The sequence below is a fragment of the Phocoena sinus genome, chromosome 11 (assembly GCF_008692025.1).
Source record: "Phocoena sinus isolate mPhoSin1 chromosome 11, mPhoSin1.pri, whole genome shotgun sequence".
NCBI lineage: Eukaryota > Metazoa > Chordata > Mammalia > Artiodactyla > Phocoenidae > Phocoena > Phocoena sinus.
The window spans coordinates 3885470-3913052 of record NC_045773.1 but is presented as its reverse complement, the minus strand read 5'-3'; the positions used below and the strand labels follow the sequence as shown (position 1 = coordinate 3913052).

At 46.8% G+C, this 27583-nt stretch overlaps 1 protein-coding gene across 4 annotated transcripts; it reads left to right on the top strand.

Annotated features, from left to right (window-relative positions):
- The first annotated feature begins 1969 nt into the window (after positions 1-1969).
- RBSN (rabenosyn, RAB effector) lies at positions 1970-27583 on the top strand. Of its 4 annotated transcripts, none has more exons than XM_032649795.1 (12): positions 1970-2253; positions 4238-4571; positions 8241-8381; positions 11458-11558; positions 12471-12516; positions 12635-12796; positions 15086-15327; positions 17356-17426; positions 20078-20164; positions 21201-21303; positions 22686-22790; positions 23487-27583. In XM_032649795.1, the coding sequence occupies exons 2-12, from the start codon at positions 4424-4426 to the stop codon at positions 24633-24635; spliced, it is 2355 nt and encodes a 784-aa protein (XP_032505686.1). In that variant the 5' UTR covers positions 1970-2253; positions 4238-4423; the 3' UTR covers positions 24636-27583. The 4 variants fall into 4 exon arrangements, with proteins under 4 accessions (XP_032505686.1, XP_032505689.1, XP_032505688.1 ...); XM_032649797.1 differs by lacking the exon at positions 1970-2253 and adding an exon at positions 2290-2813; XM_032649796.1 differs by lacking the exon at positions 1970-2253 and adding an exon at positions 2290-3966.

Below are 27583 nucleotides of genomic sequence, written 5' to 3'. Positions count from 1 at the left end.
ACAGGGGGTTGATGTGTCTTTTTGAATTTTGGTGTTTCTCCACATAGAGGTCCAAGAGTGGGGTTGCCCGGTGATGTGGTAGCTTTATTTTAAGTTTTTTAACAAACCTCCATACTGTTCTCCCCCGTGCCTGGTACCTAGTTACCTTCCCAAAACCAGTGCAGGAGGGCTCCCTTTTCTCCATGCCCTGTCTCGCCTTTCTTGTTTGTAGACTTTTTGATAATGGCCCTTCTGATGGGTGTGAGGTGATACTTCGTTTTGATTTTGATCTTACTTTCTGTAATCATTGGAAATGGGGACCTCTTTCCATGTGGTTACAAAACGAAAGTAAACAAAACGGTGTCCGTCAAATTTCCCTCTTGAAATGGCTTATGGCAAGTCCTCCATAGTTTTAAATCTTTTTCGATTACCTACCCTAGAATGTTCCTTGAGGGTTGCTGTCATTTACAGCCCCTGCAAGCCCTTTGAATATTAAGTGCCGGTAAGCACAGTTTTGTTTTTTTTTTAACATCTTTATTGGAGTATAATTGCTTTACAATTGTGTTAGTTTCTGCTGTATCACAAAGTGAATCAGTTATACGTATACCTATATCCCCATACCCCCTCCCTCTTGCGTCTCCCTTCGACCCCCTCCAACCCACCCCTCTAGGTTTTCACAGAGCATAGAGCTGATCTCCCTCAAGTACTGGTTTTTAAGTTGTTGTTCAAGGAGTTGTACACTAGGCGGCAGCACTTCTTCAGGCCCAAGTCTGGTTACTGGGCAATCAGAGCCATAGAAAAAGTCCTGTTTCTGGGTTAGATTTTACAGTGGAATGTGCCAGAAGAAACAGCTAAGGGCTGGCGTCTCATTGCTGCTTCCCCCTTACCCTTCAGCCCCAGGAAAATCCAACCCCTGCCCACACGGCAATGCTGAGGGTACTGTCGTATGTAGGTGGGGGGATTCCGAGGAAGGATGCTGCCTCTGGGAACCCAGCACCAGGAGACTTGGAGACCTGGTGACTTATCAAAGCTCTTACAGCTGTAAGGTCCACCGGGCTTTGGGTGCACTCGGCTTGGTTGAGCTGTACGATGGCCCGCCTGGATCTGGAGATGGTGGTCCCATCCCCAGGTAACCTGGCTCTGCAGGTGCAAGGGGGGCTGATTTGCTGGCCCATCCTCCCTAGGTCCCTCAGCTCCGCCACAGTCCAGCCTTGGGACACAAGGCTGCTCAGGCTGCAGGGATGTGACACCAGCCCAAGTCACCGAGGCCTGTGGGGAATATGGTTGGGGTTTATTTTGTGTGTGTGTGTGTGTGTGTGTGTGTGTTTTCCCCACACATTGTTCTTTATCCATTCATCCGTTGGTGGACACTTAGGTTGTTTACATATCTTGGGTACTGTAAGTGATGCTGCAGTAGATAAGAGGATGTAGATACCTCTTTGAATTAGTATTTTTCTGTCCTGCAGATAAACACCCGGAAGCGGATTTAGTGAGTCCTATGTTAGCTCTGTTTTTAAATGTTTTGAGGAACCTCTGTGTTCTCCGTAGTGGGTGCAGAAATTTACATTCCCAGCAATAGTCTACATGTGTTCCATTCCCATCCTCCCCAACACATTTCTTTTGTTAACGGCCACTATAACAGTTGTAAAGTGATATCTCATTACTGTCTTGTTTGTATTGGAAAACTTCACAGATTTTCCTGAGCACTCTGTACGTGTTTTGGATGTATACTTCCTGTCATTATAAGCCCACTCTCATGCTGTTATATTCCAGACTCTCCACATCCTCCGAGCCTCTCAAATAATTCCTTTACTCTCTAGCGCTCAGGTAGTTTAATTGACTCTAATTAATTTAGAAGTGTTCGTTGCCTCATTCACTGCGCACCTCGGTCAAGGAGCAAAAAATCACAGGCTTCAGTTTTCCCATACTTACAGTAGGGTGGAGAGCAAGGGGCGTGGTTCAACTTCGCTGGCGGAACTACCAGAGTCGTCAAAACGTCGCAAAATTACCCAGCCTCGCCTGGCCGGTTTTTCCTGCGCCTGCGCAGAATCCGCCGCTGTCCTGCGCTTCGGGATTCCCTTCCGTGCCCTCGAAGACTTGGCGCTCCTCCGTGGTCCGTCTGCTTTTCTTTCGTTTTAGGCGTCGACGCAGGCGCGGCTGTCGAGCGCCGAGCAGTCGATGGAGATGGTGGCCTCGACCGCTTGAGGGGTCGTGGAGGCCCCGAGCTCGGGTCGGAGAACTGGACAGGCCTTCGCGGCTGTGGGACCGGGAGAGGTACACGGGGCTGGGCGTGCCTGCGGGGCTCTTGTCAGAAACCGGGCGGGCGGGCCGTGCGGGCGTGGGATCCGTGTGTGGTGGGTGTGACGTGCGTGGTGGGCGCTGGGGCTCTCGGGCCGCGCGCCTCGCTCGTGTGCCCGGGGTGTTTTTTACTCCGTGGTTGCTTGGGGTTGTGTGAGCTCTGTAGCGTTACGCGGCTGGGGCGGCGGGGGGCTGTCTCCCAGGAGCGTTTTCTGGGTCTTCTGTGGACGTTTAGGCGTTTGGCTTCGGGGTTTGTGTGGTGCCTATGTGAAGTTGTCGTGCGTGCTTTGTGGGGATGAGCCTTTTCACCCACCGCACTGTGGGTGTGGTGATGCGGCGCGTGCACGTCACGTTGAGTTACGTGGAGGGTGGTCGGGCGGCCGGGGGATGTGTGGTGGCTGAGGCGTGTGGCCGGCAGCGCTCACGCTGGACGTGGAGTTGCAGGATATGTGGGTTTTCTTTGGACTTTGGACGTGATTTAGGGTGTGAGGGTCTCGCATATGTTGTGGACGTGGGGCCTGGCTTGGTGGTTTGTGGTGGGTATTTGGTTATATGATTGTAGGGCTCGTCCGTTCATTCATTTATTCACCCTTGGAGCGTTGTTGAGATTCTCGGTGCTTTGTGCCGGGCACTGACCCGGGGAGTGTGGTGTTGGGAACGAGGACGTGGCTTCTGCTCTCAAACAGCTTACAGGCTGTTGGATTAAGTCGCTTTGTGTACCTGTGATTACAAATTGAGATAAATGCTATGAGGAGAGGTGCAGGGCTGCCCGATGGGAGAATGCGTCAAGCAAGAAATTCTCGAGGAAGTGAGGGTGTCCTGAGATATGGGGAGTGTGTGTTGGTAGCGTGAGTGCGTGGGAAGGAAGGGGGCTCGGGTGAACCCCTGGCTGGGAGGCGCCGGGAGCTGCTTTTTCAGCGACCGTCTGGAAAAGGGGCTGAGATCTGAATGTATATAACCATTGGGCTTTTTAGCTAGAGGAAGAAAACAGGGACCTCGTGTTTCATTTGTTTATTTTCTGGGTCACTGCCACTCTTCAGCTTTGAGGGCTTAGGCAGGTCCTCCTCCGTGGCCCTGTTAGCAGGTCCATCCACAGCTCAAAGATGACGGTCATACATTCCCCCTCACTCTGTACTGTGGTTTGTGGCCTCAGGTTCTTGGGGAGAAATTTCTCTGCTTTTGTGGATTGGTTTTGTCTGCATTTCCCTATGGCTGTGCATCTTTCTGAGGTGACATTGGAAGTGACTTTGCCGTGGCCTGATAAAACTGAAAATGTAACTTATTAAGCCCTGAATTGTATAAGCATCAGCTTCTTTTATTTTTGAAGCAGTGAGAACGTTAAGCTTGCTGGTTTATAAAGTCTAGTAAGTTTATTGGAGAAAAAGTACCCTACAAACGTTAAGACACAGAATAGATTTTTCTTTTTGATCACTAGGTTTCTAATGCTCCTCCTTAGACTGAAGCTGGAATTTTGTTTGATTTGGTTTGGTTTGATTTTTAGCGCAGGTGCTATCCCTTTTATATCAGTGCCTTTTTGACAGAGGTGCAAGAGCTCCATATATGTAGTTGAATAAATTGTCAAGGTAAAGAGAGTCAAATTAAAATTTGTGCTTGTTGATAACTATTTCAGACATTTCCCCAGCGGCTAAAGTGGAATACAGATTATGAAGCTGGATCATTGGAATGAATGTTAGTGAATTGCCTTGGTATTGTGTTTACTGTTGAAGTTGTATTTTCCTTTCTTATCTTCAAGAATCTGTGCTTTCCCTTTCACTGAGTTGCCATTGTCCAGTGATGTTCTCATATCTTAGAAAGTTTTGTGTTTTCGTCTAAGGATTCGAGAAAGCAGTTTGTGTTCTCAAACTTGCACTGAAAAATGTTAAGTACCCTTCCTGAACTGTGAAAAGGACAAGGAAAATTCTCAATTGCTGCTAATTTGCCTGAACTGGTTTCCCCCCAGCTTCTTTCCTTTCTTAGGACTCCTACTCCAGAGAGGATACCTCATCTAGGGCCGTGATGCCACTTCCCCATCACCTGTGTGCTGCTTGGTTAAGCTAATGCTGCGGATCCCTCGTCTTTTGTGGAGGAATCAAGCTGACTCTTGGCATGAGGACCCTGCCTTGCGGGGGTTGAGAGTGACACTGCCATGGCTTCTCTGGATGACCCAGGGGAAGTGAGGGAGGGCTTCCTCTGCCCTTTGTGCCTGAAGGACCTGCAGTCTTTCTATCAGCTGCAGTCACATTATGAGGAAGAGCATTCTGGGGAAGACCGTGATGTCAAAGGGCAAATTAAAAGTAAGAGACAGGGACTTTCTGCTTATCTCATTCTGTCACTGGGAGCTTTAACTCGTGGGATGGTTTTCATCAGCTACCATGTTGCCACCGTAATATGATAAACAATACGAAATTAATAATAATCATAGAGAACATATTTCTAGTGCTTTCCATGTGCCAGGCATTATTCAAAATCTTCCAGTGTATTAACTTCATTTAATTCTCACGATAACTATGTGACTATGAGCCCATCTTACTGATGAGGATACCAGACACGGAGAGATTAGACACAGAGATAACTTGCCTGAAGCTGCAAAGTGAGGTAGAGCCTGGCTTTGAACCTAGTAAGTGTAATTACTGTCCTCTGCTGTCTCTTGCTAGGATGTTTGAATTACCTAACTGCCAGCCTAAGAGGATTTGGGGTGGAATTCCTTTCCTTTGCTCTGTAAGCGGAGGCACATTGTACACCCGTTTACCTGTCACAATTCAGGCCTTCCTGCCATCCTTACTTCTTCAACTAGACCTTGTCCTCTGCAGCACAGGAAAAGGAAGATTATGGTTGAAATATAAGGAGTTAAACCCAAAAAGTTAAAACTTGGTTTTTTGAACTTCCAAGGACCCTCAGGTCCTGGAGGTTTGCAGAAAGACTTTTTCAAATTCTTGCTGTACAGATTATTTCATTTCCTGAACTTTAGATTCTAACGCCTAAATATGATGCTGGTGCTCTGGAATTCACTTTCCTGATGATTCAGTTAATAGCTGGCCACATTTCTGAAGGCAATGAGATTAAAAAGGTCTATTGCTGTATTCACAATTCTTTGTTGGGTGGGAGAGAAAGGAATGATCCATGTATTCCTAAGCGGACTCTGGTCTCCACATGTGTGAGTCACATGCCCCTTGTAATCAAAGTCTCACTCCATGTCTCACTTTTCAGTTCAGAAAAAAAGAGTTGTTGAAAGTATTAACATTTATAACTTCTGTCAAAAATATGACAAAGTCAAACATTTTCAAAATCCTGAAGGCTGCAATGGACTAGGTGGCTTCTGGCTATAGAGGCTGGAGCAGAGTCATAACTCTGAGGAGACCCAAAAGAAAAAAGAAATGTATGTTCTTTCACATACATTGTTATTTCATTTGACTCTCCCAACAACCCTGCAGGAAGGTGTTGGTCTCGTTTTATAGAGAAAAAGTGAGGCTCAGAGATGTGGAGTGACTTATCCAAGGTCAGATAGGAATTGACGGAAGTAGGCCTTGACCCCATGTCTTCCATCACCTCTAAGCCTAATGCTCCTCTTTGCGTGTGGCATCACTGATGAGGTGAGGCCCTGTATTCCAGTCACAGCATGCACTGCAGCTGGAAAACTAGCAAACGAAGGAACTGATTGTCTAAGGGTCCTTTGGATAACTGAAGGGCCTCCATGATTTTCAGTGAGCATCTAGTCTTAGTGCCAGCTCAACTGAGTCATATACCGTGATATCACTAAAACCTTGATGCCGGTGGGTGGAGAGATTAGAGAATGTCCTCACATTCCTGTGATGACTGCCCTTGTATTAGGGGAAAAATGTGTAAGATTATCGAGGGAATAATAGATATAGGGCCTTCTGCTGCTGACTGAATTGAAGTGAGGATTGATCCTGAGTACTAGCTGGAGAGAGACCGGGAGTTATCAAATTTAGTTTCTCTTTTCTGTCAGTGTCTGTTTCTCTCTGCTTTTCTGTTTCTGCCTCCTTTGAGAAACAGTGAATTTCCTGCTCCTTTGGCTGTGAGGGGAAGACAGGCAAAATGAATAAGGCACCTAGATTTTAGTCCCCTTTTCTTTCATGTAGCTCATAATCACAAAGTCAAGAAGTCAAGACTTGGGCTTTCTTTTCACTAATTGAAAAGGAGAAACTTGGTACTGAGTTGAAGAAATGCTTTGGGCCGATCAGATACTGGAAACTACCTCTTCAGGTGGAGTTCTTTCCTCCTACCTCTGCTTCCTTTACTTGGCTTGTTTTGGGCTCTTGGAAAACCTGGGACTGGAAATAACTCTCAAAGATGTTAGCTAAGGGGCCGGGCTGCAAGCAGTAAAGCCTGCTTTTATTAGGAAGGGCATTTCTAATTCTTTGTTTAGTGTCCGTTACAATGGAAGGCTGCAAGAAGGACCTTTTTTGGTTGGCTCAAGCTTTGGTTCTAACTCTAGCATAATCTCTTAAAACTAGCCTCACCATCTCTGACAAGGGCAGGTTATGGGCTACTTTCTCTCCTAACTCACAGTATCTCACATCAGAGGGAAACTATGTATATAGCCCATTGTCTTCCTGGTGCCTTCATTAGGCTTATTTATAGCTACCTTCTGCTATAAAAAAGCCATCCAAACCTTTCAGGAAGGATTCAGTGTCTAGTCCATTTTGTGTCTAGGACATTTGCCTTATCTGAGATGCATTTTTTTTTTTAACAAAGCCTTTTCAGGACACAAGCGCTGTCAGTTGAATTTAACTTTCCTCATTTTCTCTGTTCCTCTTAATCAGCCTCTTTTTTAGGAAGCTTGAAATCTGGGAGACACTCTGGTGTTCATTAAGATTCTGATTCCATTTGTCTTGCTGGAATTTGGGAGGCAAGACCCAAGGCTAGGGAATGACTTACAGGGGGATAGACTGTACTATCCATAATGTCCTCGGGACTCCCCTGGTGGCGCAGTGTTTAAGAATCCACCTGCCAATGCAGGGGACACGGGTACGAGCCCTGGTCCGGGAAGATCCCACATGCGGTGGAGCAACTAAGCCCGAGCGCCACAATTACTGAGACTGAGCCCTGGAGCCTGCAAGCCACAACTACTGAGCCTGCATGCCACAACTACTGAGCCTGCGTGCCACAACTACTGAGCCTACGTGCCTAGAGTCGGTGCTCCGCAACAAGAGAAGCCACCACAATGAGAAGCCCGCGCACCGCAATGAAGAGTAGCCCTAGCTCGCCGCAACTAGAGGAGGCCCGAGCACAGCAACGAAGACCCACTGCAGCCAAATAACAAATAAATAAATAAAAACATAATGTCCTCATATTCCTGCTATTTAGCTCTCTCTCTTTACCTTTCGAGCTCTTGACTTGGCGTTTTTGTCCTCATAGAAGCACATAGTTCCTCTTGTGTACTTCCTTGGCCCCGAGCTGTTACAGTCCTTGAATTTCTTTAATTTTGTGTGAAGTAGTCTCTTTTATCTTTTATGGCCCTAGGATTTTAGACTAGAGTTAATCATAATAATACTGCTGAAATCACAGTCTGCAGCTTTCTTATGGGACCCCAGACCCAAGAGTTCCCTTCCGTACTACATATCTAAAGTACAGATCTTTGAATTCAAGAATCTCTAGTTCAGAACCAACTTACTGGTATGGTTTGCTGATGTTCCTCAGCTTGCAGTTGAGTCTCTCCTTAACTGTATAATTGATTTAAGCAACAAGATCCCTGTGATGTATATGGGCTGGAGGATGGAATTGGACCAGTAAATGGGATTGTGACAGTGATTCTAGAAGTTTTCCTCCTTCCCCCATACTACTTATGTCCTCAGAAAATGAAAGAACCCTGATACAGGAGAAGTCATGAAATGCATTGGGACCCTGTTGATAGGTGAAATCTAAGTGCTTTTCCTATAGGACCATGACTCTCTTCTGGGTTATCTTCGTGGTTTCATATGGTGTTTGTTCCATTTTTCAAGGTCTTGTCCAGAAGGCTAGGAAAGCAAAGAACAGGCTGTTGAAACGAGAAGGAGATGACCGAGCTGAATCAGGGACCCAAGGATATGAGTCTTTCAGCTATGGAGGGGTTGATCCTTACATGTGGGAACCCCAGGAGCTTGGTAAGAAATTCTTTTCATTCGTTCATTCATTCATTCAGCAAATGTTTATTGAACATCTATATGTTTTAAGAGTTGGCTGAAGAGACACCAGTAAATCAGAATGGTTGTAAGCTTCTGAACCTTGTGTTCTAGTGGGGGGAGAAAATGGACAAGAATGAGCTGGGCCTCTGCTTTGTGTTAGGCACTGCATTAAATGCTTTACTTGTGGACTCTCGTTTAATCCTTACTGAACTCCATGGGGACCTCCCAGGGTCAGACAGCTAGGAAACTGCAGAACTGGGGTAGGAATCCAGGTCTTTGACATCAGCCCACGTGCAGTCCATTGACTGGGCTGTCTCTTCTTGTGTAGACATTGATTACCTCCCTACTGAGAAGCACTGGTTCATGCAACTTAATTTTCTGAAGCATGTAATTGTGTTATCATCTGCTTACTTTCAAAATTACCATCTTTTCGGGATGATGAAAATGTTATAAAATTTATTTTGGTGATGGTTGCACAACCCTGTCAATATACTAAAAACCATTGAATTTGTATACTTTAAATGGTGAATTGTATGTATTTGAATGATAACTCAGTAAAGCTTTTACCAAAAAGATCATGCCACATGGAGTTGAACTAGCTAATCTTACATGTCCTTTAACTGTTGAATGATAGTGATCATTAATATAGTATTTTCTATCCATGTGATGGGTAAATAATGATTCTTTCGTAGTAGTTTATTATACTTTGTTTTGTTTTGGGGCCTCTCTGCATGGCACGTGGGATCTTAGTTCCCCAACCAGGGATCGAACCCATGCCCCTTGCATTGGAAGTGTGGAGTCTTAACCATTGGACTGCCAGGGAAGTCCCATAGTACTTTATTATACTTTGATACTCATTATCTTGTTCACCTTTCACAAAAGCCTTGTGAGGTAGAAAGGGTAGTGATGCTCATTCCATTTATAGATGAGAACACAGGCTCTAAGAAGGGAAGTGATATTTACCCTGGGGTCGTCTACCAAATAGTGCTGCTGCAGGATGTGTCTTTTATTTTATTTTTTAAATACATTTATTTATTTTATTTACTTTTATTTTTGGCTGTGTTGGGTCTTCATTGCCACGCACAGGCTTTCTCTAGTCGCAGCGAGCAGGGCTACTCTTCCTGTGGTGCACGGGCTTCTCATTGCGGTGGCTTCTCTCGTTGCGGAGCACGGGTTCTAGGCGTGCGGGCTCAGTAGCTGTGGCTCACGGGCTCTAGACCGCAGCCTCAGTAGTTGTGGCGCAAGGGCTTAGTTGCTCTGCAGACTGTGGGATCTTCCCAGACCAGGGATCAAACCCGTGTCCCCTGCCTTGACAGGCCGATTCTTAACCACTGCACCACCAGGGAATCCCAGAATGTGTCTTTTTGGAAGAGGAAAGTCCTAGAATTACACTATCCAATATGATAGCTACTAACTGTATGTGGCTATTTAAATTTAAATAAATTAAAGTTAAATAAAATTAAAAGTCAGTTGCACAACCACACATTAACCACATTTTAAGTGCTCAGTCTCCATGTGTGGCTAGGGGCTACCATGTTGGAGAGTGGAAACATTTTATTTTCATTATGGCAGGAGAAAAATGGCTTAAAAATAAGATTATACGTATATATTTATTAGTTACATATGAAAGACAGAAACATGAAGGAGACTTTTCAAGCATATGAATTATTAGCTTTTTGATAGCTTATTTCATGATTGCCAGTGTTAAATTATCAAGGTGATTTACTGATTAACTTGCCTGTTTCAGCAACTGAAGGAAGTCACAAATTACAAAAGGTCACGTGAATGGCAAATTTTAAAAGTTAATGTGTATTGTCACTCCTAAAAATTCGAAACTAAAATTTAATTAGGTGTTAAAGTTGATTAGGAAGAAGGAAAGCGTGGATGCTAAAGAGTGTAGCATAAAGATCTAGATATGGTAAAGCAGCGGTCCCCAGCCTTTTTGGCACCAGGGACCAGTTTCAAGGAAGACAGTTTTTCCGTGGATGATGGTGGAGGGTGGATGGTTCAGGTGGTAATGTGAGCGATGGGGAGTGATGGCGAGCTGCAGATGAAGCTTTGCTCGCTCTCTTGCCTTCCACTCACCTCCTGCTGTATGGCATGGGTTGGGGACCCCTGTGGTAAAGTGCCTAAATGAATAGGCCGTCATTGGGTAGAAGAAATGAAATGAGTGCTGGGAGGGTTGAGGGGGCAGGGCCGGCTTTCAGAAGAGGTGAGATTGAGCAGGTTATATTTCAGATGCACTGAGACAACAGGCTACTTGGTTCCATTTGTGTGAGGAGGTTTGTCCTGGGTCTTGGCTGCTGGACTGAGAAGTTACCAGTTTAACTAGCCCCCTCCAAGGGCATCTATTAGCGTTTACATTTGGGGGGCTATTTTGTGAAGGATTGTTTTTATTCTGATGAAAAACCATATTGTACTAGCTTTGAAAAGTACAGAAAAGTATGAGATGTTTAAAAATCGCCGATAATGTTACTGCCTTTTTATTTAACAAAAATTCATGTGCCAGGCAGTATTCTAAGGATTTTATAAATTTTAACTTCTGTAGTCCTGATAACAGCCCTGTGGAGTAGGTACTACTGTTTTCCCCATTTTATAGCTGAGTATTCCAAGTTACAGAGAGGTTGAGGAACTTGTCCAAGGTCACACAGTGTGTGGCAGAATTGAAACTTGAGCACAGGCTGGCTCCGGAGTTCAACCTCTGTCCTTAAGGTCTTTCCTATCATACTTTGTGGCCCCAAGGTGACCACAGTTAACATTTTAGCAAATTTCCTTCCATTTGCTTTTCTAGTTTTTTAATTTTTAGTAAGACTCTAATGGACTTCCCTGGCAGTCCAGTGGTTAAGACTCCGCGCTCCCAACGTAGGGGGCCCAGGTTCAATACCTGGTTGGGGAACTAAGATCCCACATGCTGCATGGTGTGGCCGATAGATAGATAGATAGATAGATAAATAAATAGATAAATATAATAAAATCCTAGAATGTTTGAAATTCAAGGTAGAGAGGCTCCCTCAGGGAAACGACAAGTCGTTTATGTCACCACCTCCCCTCCTAGGTGCTGTGAGAAGCCATCTTTCCGACTTCAAAAAACACCGAGCTGCCAGAATTGACCACTATGTCGTTGAAGTCAATAAATTAATAATCAGGTTAGAGAAGGTAAATCTTTTGTTTTAAAACACTTTTTTTCTGCAAGTATAAATCTTCTGGGGGGAGAATTGCATTTCTGTAGCATGTGTCTTGTATATTGTGTATATCCAATGCTGGCAAGGAAGCGCCCCACCTAGAGCTGTGCTGAGGACGTGGTGGATGGTTCTAGCCTGGGCTGGCTTTACTGAAGGTAGTGGCCCAGGTTGATGACTGGCCACATATCCCGCTTCCCTTTTTCTTCCTATGAAGGCCACTTGGCTGCTGGACAGCCTTTCTGCCTTTAGATCCTTTCCTCGTTTGGGTGTCCCAGGGACAATCACGCAGTTAGGCATAGTGTGTGATACCATGTGATGGCAAACAGAGAGGCTAGTAACCAGGCGTGTGAGGAGTACCCTGCCAGGGCCAGTGTGCAGTGTGGGAACCTCTCGTCCTGTGGTTGGTTTAAGAGTGTGTCTTCAATACCACGATCGCTCTGTTTACTTTAATCCTGGAAATGCTTGTTGTGTGTAAGCTGGGTTGTGTGGTGGGCATGGCAGCAGCCACACGGGTTCAATTCTTTATGTGTACTTCGTAGGGCAGAAATATGTGACCGCTTTCATTGTCCAGGAGGACTGTGGCGAATCGGGGGGTTCCCATTGCTTTCAGTAGCCACCCCACCGTGCCCTTGCCTACCCGTGGTTATTGCTTAAGCGGGTAACTGACAATAAAGAGATTGGAATGGGTCATGCGAAGGGAGGTACCTTCTGGATGCAAAGCTAATACTCTATCCCCCACAAAGTTGTTTTGTGACATTTTGGGTTTGGAGACGACAGATAAGACTTGAGCAATGCTGGTGTGCTCATTCCCACTTGATGCTTCTGCCTGTAGAAAGTGTATACACCACCAGATTAATTCCTTCTGGCACTTTTTTCTCCTTGTCAGCTCACTGCATTTGACAGAACAAATACTGAGTCTGCGAAGATCCGAGGTAACTCTAGAACTTTGCTCACATTCCTTCTATTCTTTATCTTTCTTCTTGACCAGATCTCCTTTTTAAAATGGCCTACATTTATGTTTCTTTGGTTTTTGTTTTGTTCTTCCCAAAGCAATAGAAAAGTCCGTGGTGCCTTGGGTCAACGACCAGGATGTCCCCTTCTGTCCAGACTGTGGGAATAAGTTCAGCATCCGCAACCGCCGCCATCACTGCCGCCTCTGTGGGTCTATTATGTGCAAGAAGTGTATGGAGCTCATCAGCCTTCCCTTGGCAAGTAGGTGATGGGGAGGCGGGCCCTGGACCCTGATCTCCTTTTGAGACTAACTTGTTTACTAATTACCACTGGGTGATTTGGGGGACGTTTTAAAAAAATTAATGGCCCATGTGATCTTCATTCATTTACTTGTTTATTGCTTGAAGCCCATTACAGCCTAGGCCCTGTGTTAGGGACCAGTGATTCAATGGTCTGTAACAGAGGTTGGCAAACTTTTCCCATAAAAGATCAGGTAGTAAATATTTCAGGCTTTGTGGGCCACATACGGTCTCTGTCACATTTCTTCTTCTGCTTTAAACAACCTTTTTGAAGTGTAGAAACCATATGTAGCTTGAGGGTCACACAAAAACAGGCTGGGCTTGGCTTGCAGGTTGTTGTTTGCCCACGTCTGGTCTATAAGCATCATCCACTCCTTCAGGGAGTCCAGCATCCAGCAGGGGAGACACACTGACAAACAAGTGCTTTATAAAGAGGCAAGTATGATGAGAGAAGTTGTGTCAGGCATGTGGGAGAGTTGACGGAATCTTTTTTTTAAAAATAAATTTATTTATTTATTTATTTTTGGCTGTGTTGGGTCTTCATTGCTGCCAGCGGGCTTTCTCCAATTGCGGTGAGCAGGGGCTACTCTTCGTTGTGGTGCGCAGGCTTTTTTCATTGTGGTGGCTTCTCTTGTTAGGGAGCATGGGCTCTAGGCGTGTGGGCTTCAGTAGTTCTGGTGAGCGGGCTCAGTAGTTGTGGCTCGCGGGCTCTAGAGTGCAGGCTCAGTAGTGGTGGCGCACGGGCTTAGTTGCTCCGCGGCATGTGGGATCTTCCTGGACTAGGGCTCGAACCCGTATCTCCTGCATTGGCAGGTGGATTCTTAACCACTGTGCCACCAGGGAAGTCCCGAGTTGATGGAATCTTTGTCAGCTCTGCTTGAAGTGGCAGGTGAGGCTTTGAGAGGAGACTGTAGGAGGTGGTCTTAAAATGAGCAGCGGGCTAGTCCTTTCCTTTGAGCAGAGAGTCACAGACAGCTCACCGTCATATAGAACAGGCTGTAATGTCGTAATATGAGAGCCACTGAGTGCTGCTGAGGCCGCTGCAGAGGCTGAAGAAGAGTGAGAGTGTGGGTGCTCAGGGTCAGGAGGTGACGTTTGAGAGCAGCCTTGAAACACAACTGGGACTGCAGAGAGGTGGGGCAGGCAGGCATCGTGGGGAGAGTGAAGAGCTGGTGCGCAGGCGTGGGATGTGGAAAGGCCTGGGGAAGGTTAGTAGATGAGCAGGTACAGTAGTTGGGGGTATGAAACACTGCTTGGGAATATGGGAATGAGGCTGTAAAGGTTAGGTGGAACACAGTGTCCCAGTGGTCCAGAACTTTGAACCTCAGCTGGTTAAAGGTTGCTAAAGATGATCTCATGGGGTTTTGGCTAATTCTGGGACTTTTGGGGTGATTTTGCAACCCTGGAGAGTTCTGCTGACTCTGCATGTACCGTTGGCTGCAGGATGTCTGGATAACATGGGACAGAAATAGATGCTTCCTCTGTCGAGCTCTGATGTCCAGCGGGCTCGCATTACCTTGATACTTCCCCTTTCTCCCTGAGGCGACTCCCTGTCTTACTGAGACTTTATAAACTATGTTTTGGGGACACTCTTCACCTTCCTTCTTTTGAGTTAATTAACTGACATTTACTGGGCAGCTGCTATGAGGTGGCCCTTTTGGAAAAAATATAGGGCTGCAGCTATGAATAAGACAGTTTCTACCCTCAGAATCACAGATTCCTAGGGCAGCTCTGGGGTGTACATAGAGCTATCACTACAGGGAAAAGTGGGAAGTGCTCCACAAGGGGCGATGTAGTAGAAACTGATAGAAAGGCAGATTGTTTTTGCCTCAAGGAATTGCGGGGGTGGGGGTGGGGGCTTCTGGGAGGATGTGCCATTTGAGCTGAGCTTTGGAAGGGGTAGGAGTCGGGTGTGGGGGAAGGCCGTGGAGGGTAGCCCAGGGAGAGCCTGGGTTGTGTCTCAGGCACGGGGTAGATGGAGCAGGGCAGTAGGTGGTAAGGCCAGGTTAGGGGTGGGCTTCAGAGCTTCAGAGACAGACTGTCCTAGGCTGCCTGGCTCTTTGGCAGCTGCACTGGGCGTCCATCCCACCTCAGAGCCTGAGCCCGGAAGGCAGAGGTGTGGGTGCTTCTCGCCTGTGGGCAGAGCCTGCTCTCGTGCCACCCCCACTGTTGGACTCCACTGCTGTTGTGGCTGGTGGGGTGATTGGAGGCTGTGGGCTCACTGCTGCCTGTCCTGTGTTGTGCTTTACAGACAAGCTCACCAGTGCCAGCAAGGACTCCCTGAGCACTCATACCAGCCCCAGCCAGTCACCCAACAGTGTCCACGGCTCCCGCCGGGCCAGTATCAGCAGCGTGAGCAGCGTGAGCTCTGTCCTGGACGAGAAGGATGACGACCGGATCCGCTGCTGTACACACTGCAAGGACACATTACTCAAGAGAGAGCAGCAGATCGACGAGAAGGAGCACACCCCTGACATCGTGAAGCTCTACGAGGTGATTCGTGTGTGGCCTTGAGTCTGATTCGAGAGATCTGGCTGTTGGTTATATACATGCCTGCAGATTTTGGAGAATGCTTTGGGAAGTCATTCCCTTGAATCATTTTTAGTTTTTGCCAAAGGGCACTAGCTAGGGCCCTGGGTGAGTCACAGAGTCACTGGGTATGTTGCAACAAACTTGTTCCCTCGCCCTTTCATGCCCACTTGACAGCGGGGTGGGGGGGTGGTTAGGGGCTTCTGTGGCCCAGGGGCAGGAGGAAGGGTGGTTGCCATGCGGTGTGGACAAGTTCTGTGGGTGGGCAGGAGCTGGAGCTGGTGGTGAAAAGTGGGCTGCAAGAGTCCTGCCACACTCACTTGGAGTTAGAGAAACTGCCCAGAGGCTTAGAGCTTCCTCTTTTAAGTCCATTCAAATGCTTCAGCTCTCATTACCACCAGCAACCCTGGAATGCCTTCAGTAGATGCTGCTTTAAAGGAGCAGAGTATGGTGCCAGAAGCTGGGATTTAGAGTCAGACTGGGTGTGAGCCTGGCTTGGCCTCCTAATGGCCAGGTGAGGCCTGCAAGATGAGAAGGATGAGCCAGGTGGGGGTTGGGCAGGGAGGTGGTAGGAAACGGGGAGGAGGAAACCAGCCCGGGCATCGGAAGCAGTTTGTGCAAAACTGAGCAGAGGAGGGGTGTATCTTTTTTTTTTTTTTTTAATAGATTATTTATTTTTGGCTGCGTTGGGCCTCATTGCTGTGCGTGGGCTTTCTCTAGTTGCGGCTAGCAGGGGTTACTCTTCGTTGTGGTGCGTGGGCTTCTCATTGTGGTGGCTTCTTTTGTTGCAGAGCACGGGTTCTAGGTGCGCGGTTTTCAGTAGTTGTGGCACGTGGGCTTCAGTAGTTGTGGCACATGGGCTTCAGTAGTTGTGGCTCACAGGCTCTGAGCTCAGGCTAAGTAGTTGTGGAGCACGGGCTTAGTTGCTCCGTGGCATGTGGGATCTTCCTGGGCCAGGGCTCGAACCCATGTCCCCTGTATTGGCAGGCGGATTTTTAACCACTGCGCCACCAGGGAAGCCCCAAGGAGGGATGTGTGTTTGTCTGATGATCACTGTATGGTCACTGGTAGCAGTTCTGCAGGTCACAGTGGCTGTATTTCTGAAACCACCATGAAAATACTCAGGCTACTAGAAATGGTGTTAATTAAACCCTTGCTGAGCTGCAGATGTAGCCATTGTCTATCCTTTATGTGGAGCTCATGATCTGACAACTCATTTTTGTAAATAGCTGCCGTGCTTTTGGCTTCCTTCTTTTTTGAAGTGAGCCCTGGCAGTGCCTTGTGCTGGTATCTGGCATCACCTGGCAGATAAAGGACATAGCAACTAATTTCTTTTCTCTACCTTGGTAAACTCAGATGACTTGTGTCCTGGAAGGCCTTGCTCCTCTCAGAAACATCTGGTCAAACATCCGGGCTTCCCTGGTGGCACAGTGGTTAAGAATCTGCCTGCCAGTGCAGGGAACACGGGTTCGAGCCCTGGTCTGGGAAGATCGCACATGCCGCGGAGCAACTAAGCTCGTGCTCCACAACTACTGAGCCTGGGCTCTAGAGCCTGCGAGCCACAACTACTGAGCCCGCGTGCCACAACTACTGAAGCCTGTGCGCCTAGAGCCCATGCTACGCAACAAGAGAAGCCACCACAATGTAGAAGCCCGCACACCGCAACGAAGAGTAGCCCCCGCTCGCCACAACTAGAGAAAGCCCGCGCATAGCAACAAAGACCCAACGCAGCCAAAAATAAATAAATTTATTAAAAAAAAAAAAAGTTCACCCTCGCTTTCTTTCCTTCCTGCAAAGTTTTCTTGTAGAGTAGGTCTAAATCAGGAAATTGATAACAACAAACAAAACAAAACAGAGCTAAAAACCACTCTCTGCACTTTTTTCATTTTATAAAACTGCACATTTTAAATACATCTGTTGATTCAACATAACCTCTGGGTAGGCTTTTCTGTACCTTGAGAGCACAACTCACCTCTTCTTTTTTGTTCGTAGAAATTACGACTTTGCATGGAGAAAGTTGACCAAAAAGCTCCTGAATACATCAGGATGGCAGCATCATTAAAGTAAGCTATTCCTCTCTGTTTTACTAATTTAGTGGTGGCTGTTTTCTGGCATTTTAGGTCAATTCTTTAGTAGGTGAAAATGAAATTCCTAACTCTGCCCAGGCTTTTATTCTGCCACTGACTGCAGAGAATCTTCGTCATATCTGTATTTCTTTGGGGTGCATGTTACAGTCCTGTGTATTCATGTTCAGTCATGTGACCCCAGCTTTTCTGATTGAGCGGGTTTAGGAAGGGCCTTGGACGATAAGCACCACTGCCAAGTGCAGCATCCAGAGGTGAGCAAGGGCACTGTGCCTCATGCTTGTGCCTGGGTAGATGCCACTTCAGGGTGACACTGAGGTGTCAGGGCTGAGAGCAGACATTTCCTTTAGGTCAGGGGTTGGCAGACTTTGGCCCTTGGGCCACATCTAGTGTGCCATCTCTTCTTTTAAAATTAAGATTTAATTCACACACCATAAAATTCACCCTTTTAAAGTGTAAGTTCAGTGGTTTTGGTGCAACCATCACATCACATTTAGTACAACATTCACAAAATTGTACACCCATCAGCACTGCTGAATTCTGAAACACTTGCATCATGCTGGTTAGAAACCCCGTACCCGTTAGCAGCCCCTGCGCCATCTCCCTTTCTCTGGCAGCCACTAGTCTGCTTTCTGTCTATGGATTTGCCTAGTTTGGATATTTCATGTAAATAGAATCATAGATATATGATCTTTTGTGTCTGGCTTTTTTCACATAATGTAAAGTTTTCAAGATTCATCCCTGTTGTAGCATGTGTCAGTGCATCATTCCTTTTGTATGAAGGCACTGTGTGGGTAGACCACATTTCGTTTATCCATTAGTCCCTTGGTGAACATTTGAGTTTTTCCACTTTTGGCTATTGGGAATAATGCTTCTATCAATATTCATGTATAGGTGTTTTGTGGACATATACTTTTATTTCTCTTGGGTATATACCTAGGAGTGGAGTTCTTGGGTCATATGGTAACTCTGTGTTTAACTTTTTGAGGAATTGCCAGACAGTTTTCCAAAATGACTGCACCATTTTACATTCCCATCAGCAGTGTATGAGACTTTGAATTTCTCCACATTCTTGCCCACACTTACTTCAGCATTATAAATACAATGTTATTGGGACACAGCCATGCCTGTTTGTTTGATTACTGTAGCTGATTTTGCACTACAGCAGCAGAGTTGAATAGTTGCAACAGAGACTGTATGGGCCTCCATAGCCAGGGGGGAGCTACTGTTGCTGAGCGTGTTTCCAGGTGTCTAACCCTTATGCCTCCAAAGACCAGTTCTGAAGTGCTTTAAGTAAGTGCCTTTCAGTCTGTCACTCATTCACTCAGTGGATATTTATCAAGCACGAGTTACGTGCCAAGTGCTGTTCTGGGTGCTGGGGCTGCAGCAATGGACAGTGGAGACAGCTTCTTTATCATGGGAGTGCAGACTGTAACCAAGTGAACAAGTAACGCACATGATAATAATGCCAGGCATGATAGGTGCTCCGAGGAGAATATAGTTGGTTGATGTGACTGAGACCAGGGCAGTGATTTCAGATTTGGGCCAACCCTGTTATTTTCCACATGACTTGGCGTTATCAAGACAAAGTGCAAGTCTTCTTAGTTCTGATCTGATGTTCTTTTTGCAAACTGTGCAGTTAGAGATGATGAAACAACTTTATTGAATCTGCAGATTACAGCACACACCAAGATTTTTCCAGCTAGGCCTGCCTTATAGATGGAAAACAGGTAAACACAGCAGTTCTTTCTGCTTATTTAACTTAAATTGCTGTTGCCTCAGGAAGAGAGTTGAGTGGCCATTGCTGAGGCTGGATTAATAGCTTGGAGATCATTTGAAATGTTTCTCTTCACAGTAAACATTGTTTAAGCTTGTCGCATGTGCTACTTACTACGGGTATAAAAATGAAAAGCCATAATCACTGCACTTGGAGTTCAGCAGTCTGGTGGGAATGGCAGACTAGTAAAGGAACAATTCTAAGACCACATGATAACTGTTGCTGTTCCTCTGAGACTGGGGTTAAGCCACCTCACCTCTGGCCTTCCCTGATGTCCCATCCTCCACCCTGGGCAGAGTTACTCCCTCTCACCTCCTTTCTTGAGTTGGCGTCCAAGTGATTTTCTCACACAGGGAGCAATTGTTCGTGAGACCCGGGAGCATGGAGCAACTGACAGTGCCACATGGGCCGTGGCTTGGATTCCTTGGTCAGCTTTCCTATCATTCCTCCGCTCCCTGGGTAGTCTTTGAGTGAGAAAAGAAAGTGCCTTCTCTTACGTGGTCTGACCAACTCATTTAGTAAACCACTTCATCCGTCTTACTAGATGCACTGAAATTGTTCAGGGAAAGTAGGCTGAAGTAGATTCAGTCACATTTATTTTGGCAATGAGCTTAGGAGCTGGTCCTTAAAGACCTCGGCACTAGCGTGTCCCTATGGTGTCTGCAAATTAAAAGCAGTTTCTAGTTGATTAGCACTTATATTTTGAAAAGGAATGAGCACTGCAATATATGCAAGAGTCTGAAATGCCATTTGGAGAGAATTAACTGTCTACCCCTCTGTGAGTCCTTTTACACCACACTGTCCGTTCAGTGCGATGACATTTAGATCAAACATCTCTGTGATTTCTCCCTAGTGCTGGAGAGACAACCTACAGTCTGGAACATGCCAATGACCTTCGAGTGGAAGTGCAAAAAGTGTATGAGCTAATAGACGCTTTAAGGTAAGGTCTGTTAGGTGATGTCTTACGTGCTGCCTTGGGTGGAGGAGGTGCTTTGTTAATGAGTGGTGGGCGGCCAGCAGACCTGAGCTTACCCAGTCCTGGTGATAGTGGGAGTGTGTGAGGAGGAGGCTGAGTGAGGGAGTTGCCAGCTCTGGCACTCAGTGCATCTCAGTAACTTTCGGTTAAGGATTTCTATTGTTCATTATTATTAAAGGAATAGGAGTTGATTGACACCAGCTGTGTGCCAGTCACTGACTACTTCCACACAGAGTAGCTCCTTTATTATACCATGGTTACCCTGTGAGGTAGAGATTAACATCCCCATTTTATAGGTGAGAGAATGCACCACAGCTAGAAGAAGTGCTGGAGCCCAGATGGAAACACAGATCCTTTTCTTCAAGTTGACCGCTGCCTTGGTTTTTTTTGGCCGCGCTGTGCAGCTTGTGGGATCTTAATTCCCCGACCAGGGATCGAACTGAGGCCCATGGCAGTGAAAGCGCCGAGTCTTAACCACTGGACCACCAGGGGAGTCCCAGTCGCTGCTTTTTAACTGTGGATTGGCTGTTGGGGTTACATCAGCCCTTAGCAGTGTAGGAAGTACTTTGACTCAGAACAGAGATGCGGAACCATTGTCCATCCGTACGTGCAGGGCTAGCTACGTGGTTTTAGGGTCTGCTGCAAAATGAAAATTCAGGTCCCTTGTTCAAAATTAAGGATTGTAAGACAGTGATAGCAGAATATGGAACCAAACACAGGGCCCTTCTGCTGTGCTGGTCACTCACCCACGACACTGGCCCTGCACCAGTGGTCAGTGCCTCGATGGCTGAGTGTTTGTCGTTCACCCTGTGCTTGTTTGGGGACTTGGGTACAGCCAAAGGGTAAGAAATGGGCTTTGCCTGCAAGGACATTTCAGTGGAGTCTCTAACCCATTTCTCTACACATGTTGCTGGCATGCAAGGTTGGTGACTCGGGACTTTTCACCTATGTTTCTGAGGCTGGCAGTGCCTGTTACAGTGATGTATTTGTTCCAATTCAGTAAGAAGATCTTAACCTTAGACTTGAAGCAGGACCCTCCACCACATCCAAACACTTTACGGCTACAGAGGATGATCAGATACTCAGCTACGCTTTTTGTGCAGGTAAAGCCATCCTGGGGTGGCAGAAACACTGCACTCGCCTCCCCTGCTCTTCTACCACTCTGAAGGGAGACTGGGCCAATGGCTTGTTTATTTTTTGTTTGTACATTTATTACTTTTTAAGGTTATAAATGTGTCAGTCACATCTAGAGAAAAATCTGGATGTCAAAGAAAAGTAAATATTCCTTTTAGTCCTATGTCCTTAACACCATCCTGCCTCATTCTGATATATTTTCTTTTTTATTCCATTTGCACTGGTTATATAATGTAGTTACATATGTTACTTATAGTAACTTATAGTTATATAAGTAGTATATTTGCAAGTTTAGGCCTTCTTATTGCTGAATTTTATATCATAAGCCATTTTTTTTTTTGGCGGCGCCACACGGCATGCAGGATTTCTAGTTCCCCGACCAGGGATCGAACCCATGCCCTCTGCAGTGGAAACACCAAGTCTTAATGACTGGAGTGCCAGGGAAGTCCCATAAGAACTTTTTTATGTGGTCCTCAAACAGCTCTTGTTTCAATGACTACAGAATAGCGCTCTGTGTACACTATCCTTTAACTATTCCCCTTTCACTGGGCATTTGATAGATTCCCATTTTTTGCTGTTGAGGATTGCCTGATGGACATACTTGCACATAGCATTTCCTCCTTGGGATAAGCTCCTATGGGACTCTTCCTGGGCCATTGGTTTGGAGGAAACAGGTGATTATTCAAGGGCGCACTAGACGTAAGTGGTTGGATCTAAGTTGTTTCTACCTCAGAAAGCCCTTGTGAGAGTCACAGTCAATCCCCTGTGGTGCTCCTGACAGGGATCTAAGCGTCCTGTTGGGTTAGTTTCCCAACATCATAATGCAGAGAATGAGGCCCTTCCTGCTTTTGATTAGTGGCTGTATTCCACAGTCATTTGATGAGTGCCTGCTGAGTCCCAGGCAGTGTTCTAGGTGCTGGGTATCCTGCCATGAGTAAAGACAGACATTCCTGTTCTCATAAAGCTTGTATTCTAGAGAGGGGAATCGAAAAGAAACAACTAAAAAGTATAGCTTAAGAGGGTAGAGAGTGCTGTGGAGAAACGTAAAGAGCGTGGGGTTGGGGCTTTGAAGGAGGCTTACGGATGTAGACAGGGAGGGCAGGAAAAGGCCCCCACTGAGAGGGCAAATAACTGGAATGTCTGGTGTTGATCATTTCATCAGGAAAAGGCTGGCCTATTCGGAAGTTGGCTCTGGTCCGATTTCAGCGTTAGGTCCTTCCCTGCTCTGCTCACTAACGTGACTGTCCGAGAGTGGGGTAGCTTAGCTTAAGTGGGCTCTCCCTAGAGGGCTTCAGGTTCACTTTTTCTCCTAAAAGGGTTTAAGTGTAAAATTGCCTGTGACCCCCTACAGGAAAAGTTGCTTGGTTTGATGTCACTGCCAACCAAAGAACAGTTTGAGGAACTGAAAAAGAAAAGGAAGCAGGAATTGGAGAGGAAGAAGATCCTGGAGAGACGGGTGAGTGAAGCTCAGGGATGCTGGCGTCCTGGCTTCTTCCCTGCGGCTCCCTTGAGCGCAGAGGCTTCCTCAGGCTCCCAGGAGGTCCTGTGAGGTTGTTGTTAAGTCAGAACCTCTCACTCTCTCTACTTTGCATTCTCCTTCTGTTCTTTTTCTGGCCTCTCTCATCTTCAGAGGTCAGAGTAATTATTTTTCTCTCCAGGTCCTATTTTTCTTTCAGAGGTTCTCCTGTCCAGGTTTCTCCTGTCCAGAATACCATAGAGACTGGCAATCCTCCCCCTGGTACAAGCTGCAGAGGACCCAGACACCAGGGAGTTCTTTCTAGAACACTTTGGAATATGCAGTATTAAACAGAATAATATGTGTATTTAAGATTGTGTGAGGTTCTAGTGTAGATGAGCGGTAATAGACCTCAGAGATTTAAGACAAGTACATGGCCAGTGAATCTAAGATTGAGAAAACCTTATCCCTTAACTTACTGTTATTTGGTATTTTAATTTTGAAAATCAGGGTTTGTCCCTCCTTCCCTTCTGATAAAAAAGCCTGATTTGATTTTAGCAGTTGGATATTGTAGTCCTGAGGTGGAGAATCGGAGTCTCACTGATACAGGGATAGCGGGACCGCAGAGGGTGGCTGGCGGTGTGGCTGTTGGCCTGGTGACCGTGTTACTTCTCTTTGGCTTTGGTGTCTCCCCAGGCTGCCCTGGAATCCCAGCGAAGGCTTGAGGAAAGGCGCAGTGACCTGGTGTCTCATGCGACCAACGGGGAGGTGGTGTCCCTTCGCGGGGGCCCTGCCCCGTTGAGAAAGGCTGAGGGCTGGCTCCCGCTCTCTGGAGGTCAAGGGCAGGTCGAAGACTCGGACCCACTCCTCCAGCAGATCCACAACATCACATCCTTTATCAGGCAGGCTAAGGCCGCGGGCCGGATGGATGAAGTGCGTACGCTGCAGGAGAACCTGCGCCAACTGCAGGACGAGTATGACCAGCAGCAGACAGAGAAGGCCATTGAGTTGTCCCGGAGGCAGGCCGAGGAGGAGGACCTGCAGCGGGAACAGCTGCAGATGCTGAGGGAACGCGAGCGGGAACGAGAACGGGAGCAGTTCCAGGTGGCATCTCTGCACACGCGGACTCGGTCCCTGGACTTCCGAGAAATCAGGCCTTTTCAGCTGGAGCCAGGCAGAGAGCCTCGCGACCATCTTGCTCATGCCTTGGATCTGGGCTGTTCCCCAGCTCAGAGCAGTGCGGCACCCAAGACCCCTTCACCCAGCTCGGCTCTCGAGCCCATCAGACTGTGGTCTGGGCCCCCAGCCCTTGGCCAGGAATTCTTCCCCCAGAGCACCACGTCGCAGCACAATGAGGTGCCCTCCCTAAATCCCTTTGATGAGGAAGACCTCTCCAGCCCTGCAGCAGAGGGCACGGCCAGCCCTCCTGCTGCAGAGCCTCCTCTCAGCCCTCCAGCCTGTGTCCTCAAGGAGTACAATCCTTTTGAGGAGGAGGAGGAAGAGGAGGCAGTGGCAGGGAATCCCTTCACTAGCCCAGACAGCCCAGCCCCCAGCCCCTTTGACGAGGAAGAGGGGCATCCCCCTCAGAGACCCTCAGGACCTCCTGTTCCTGGCAGCCCCTTCGAGGAGGCCCCCTGTACTAACCCGTTCGAGGTGGACAGTGACAGCGGGCAGGAGGATGAGGAGCCCATAGAGGAGGAGCTCCTCCTCCAGCAGATCGACAACATCAAGGCGTACATCTTCGATGCCAAGCAGTGCGGCCGCCTGGACGAGGTGGAGGTGCTGACGGAGAACCTGAGGGAGCTGAAGCACACCCTGGCCAAACAGAAGAGGGGCGCCGACTGACCGTGATGGGCAGGGCGCCTCTGGGGCCTGGCAGGAGCCAGGGGAGCAGGAGGGAGGGCTGCTGGAGTTGATGGAGAAGGAGGAAGGGCGAGATTTAAGCTGCATGCAGGTCAGCGGGGGAGGAATCTGCTGTTCCGTGCTGTGCACTTGGAGCTTTTTCCATGATAGTTGAATAATAAAATGGGAACTAGAACAGGAAGAATCAGCATGCATTTGCTGTTTTTCCTGTTTTTTTTTTTTTTTTTTTTTTTTTTTTAATAATTGGTTTTTCCCTTTAGAAGGGAATTTAAAACTTCACTGCCGAGATATAACTAAGCGCAGTTCTGTTGGGCCCTGGGCAGAAATGGCTACTGTGTACCTCTTGCAGCCATTTGCTCCTGCCTAGTGTTTGGTCATTATGCAGTATTATAGGGCAGCCTTATATAGGGCCCTTCCTTCAGCCAAGACAGACAAGACAGAGTCCTGTAAATTTTGCTCGGCTCTGGAGGAAGTCTGTCCCCATTAGGGTATTATGTTGCTTTTACCTGGGACTTCCACTGCCCTACTGGGCACATTCTGTCTGTACAATGGAAGGGGGAGGTCTTGCTATGAAGGCAGTAGTTAAGACCCAGGAAAGCCCAGCACCTCTTCTTAAGAGTGGGTAATGGTGGTGAGGTTTCACCGGGGTCTGTTTCCCTCTTTGACTTCTTGTTTGTCTCTTTCAGGAAGTTAAACTCCCAGTGCAGGGGTATCACTGTGAGTCTGATCATGAACTGTTTACAAAACAGGAGTGGGTAACTTTTTGGTTGATGGAGGTGGTATAATTTGGGAGAAGAGTCTCTATCCAAGTGTGGCTCTGTGGAACTGAATGACCGCTGGGACAATTGTCTGTCCCCAGAGAAAGCTTCCTCTAGAGCTTTGGCAAAATAACTCTGAGCTGGGCTTTTTCAGACTTTTTCATAGTTTAGGAATTGGTGACCAGGAAGCTGTTGTGGAACATTGTCAGAAGAGTTAAAGCTCCCCTGAGTCAGAAGGTCAATTAAAATAACTTCCAAGGCTAGTTGATGAGCCTTCTTCCCTTTTGGTTCATCTTGTGCTGACCGTGGACACTGGTGAGATATTTTTTTACCAATGTTTAGTATTAAGAAACTGAAATGGGGAATTCCCTATGGTTCAGTGGTTAGGACTCGGCGCTTTCGCTGCTGACGGCACGGGTTCAATCCCTGAGCAAGGAACTAAGATCCTGCACAGTGCACTGCGTGGCTGGGGAAAAAGAAACTGAAATGTTTGAAAGAGGCACAACCCAGGATCATTTTGGTAGAATCGCAGTACTTGAACTCTTCACCAATTAAGGGCAAAAAGGGAAATTGTTAATTTAGCTCTGGTGCTTAGGTTTACAGGAACATAACCCTTAACTGACATCTGCCATCGTGATACCCGAGTGTGCTCAGCTCTGGGTAGAGTTCCTGCAATTATGCTTGTTAACTACTGAACAGTAACTGACCACTAGTCACTTTATACCCCTTAACTAACTCTGGGTCATACTCTCAATGGTTAATGGTGTGAGAGTTGAAATTCACTTTGTTACATCTGGGACGACCTCTCTTGATCTTGGGAAGGTCTGAAAAACATTGTGGTGTAAAGGTAATCTGTTTTTGTATTGACACTATTCACATTTCTTTAGCGCCTGCTGGATCTTTGGGCTGAATGAGGGGGTCCTGTATGGGGATGTGGGAATGGGGAGTGGGTGGGTGGAGGGTGTGTGGAGGACCCCTTGAGTTTGGGTTCTCTTCACAAAGGAATGTGAGTGGGTTTGAGGTCAGCCAGTTACCGACCTTGCTGATTGTCATGGTTTTGGGAAGTTGGCCGTCAGGCATATAAAATGTTGCCCGGTACAGGCATTTTTTCTTCCTCAGGGTCATTGCCCTTCATGCTGTTACTCTGGAGGGATTTATGGATGGCTGCATGCTCCTCCCTGCTCAGTCTGTCTTTTATCTTTGACTGAAGAGAAGGAAGCTCTCTGTGCCGAAAAGCAGGTAGTTCCAAAAGCTAAATGCTGGTCTCCCTCATGATTACTTTTCTAATGAGAATATATCTCCTTTAGTTAGCTGGTGGTTTCAATTAAGACTAGTTTACCAAACATACCCTTTCTCTGAAATCAATTGCAGGTGGCAATGTATAAGTAACTAAGAGCATTGAGAGCCACTAATATAAGAAACATGTTTTTAAGCTAAAAAAAAGAAATTTTTTAACTGAATATACTAAATCAAACTAAAACCCTCTGATGTGATTGAATTCTTCCACGGCTGTATTTTTCCATTTAATTCTTCCATGGCTATATTCTCCCGTAATCACAGATATGACCGGAGTTAGAATTCTCTATCCCTCGGAATTCACACGGGCACAAAGTTGGATTTACAGGGATGGGTTAATGTCAGGGAAGAGATGACCTATGAATTGCAACCACAACTTCAGATTTTTGCCTCGTGTGAATAGTTCCCCGTCCTGCAGTCCTTCATCGCAAACAGCTCCATCTCATCGGAAAATGGGCAAGTCCTTGATACGGCGTTGGCAGATGTCCCTAGACACAGATCATGTATGCAAGAGACTTTGGGGATTCAGGCATCAAGTGAAGCTGGCTTTTACCTTTTATGCCTTGTCTGTATTTTCCCTTGTCTAATACACTAAGGACGCTTACTCATTATGCTTGCTGCTCAATGTGTCTCTTCTGTTCAGATACTAAAATGTACCTGAATCAATCAAGAGCCACGTGGTAGGTTGGACGTTGGCATAGGTGATGGGACTCAGGGTGAGAAGCTGGTCTCTTTACCAGGTCACAGACTGTGGTAGTAGATTGTGCTGGTCATCTGACAGTGACAGACAGTTTGAAGGTCATTGATTTGCATGCACTACTCTGAGGCCTTGTATTGGAACCTTTTTTAAAAAAATAAAATAACATGTTAGTGGTT

What these genes read in the sequence shown, in the direction of transcription:
- RBSN (XM_032649795.1), top strand. Translation starts at nt 4,424, where the DNA reads ATGGCTTCTCTGGATGACCCAGGGGAAGTGAGGGAGGGCTTCCTCTGC. An exon ending in TGTCAAAGGGCAAATTAAAA is followed by an intron (nt 4,572 to 8,240) that starts GTAAGAGACAGG and finishes CCATTTTTCAAG; the next exon opens with GTCTTGTCCAGAAGGCTAGG. An exon ending in GTGGGAACCCCAGGAGCTTG is followed by an intron (nt 8,382 to 11,457) that starts GTAAGAAATTCT and finishes CTCCCCTCCTAG; the next exon opens with GTGCTGTGAGAAGCCATCTT.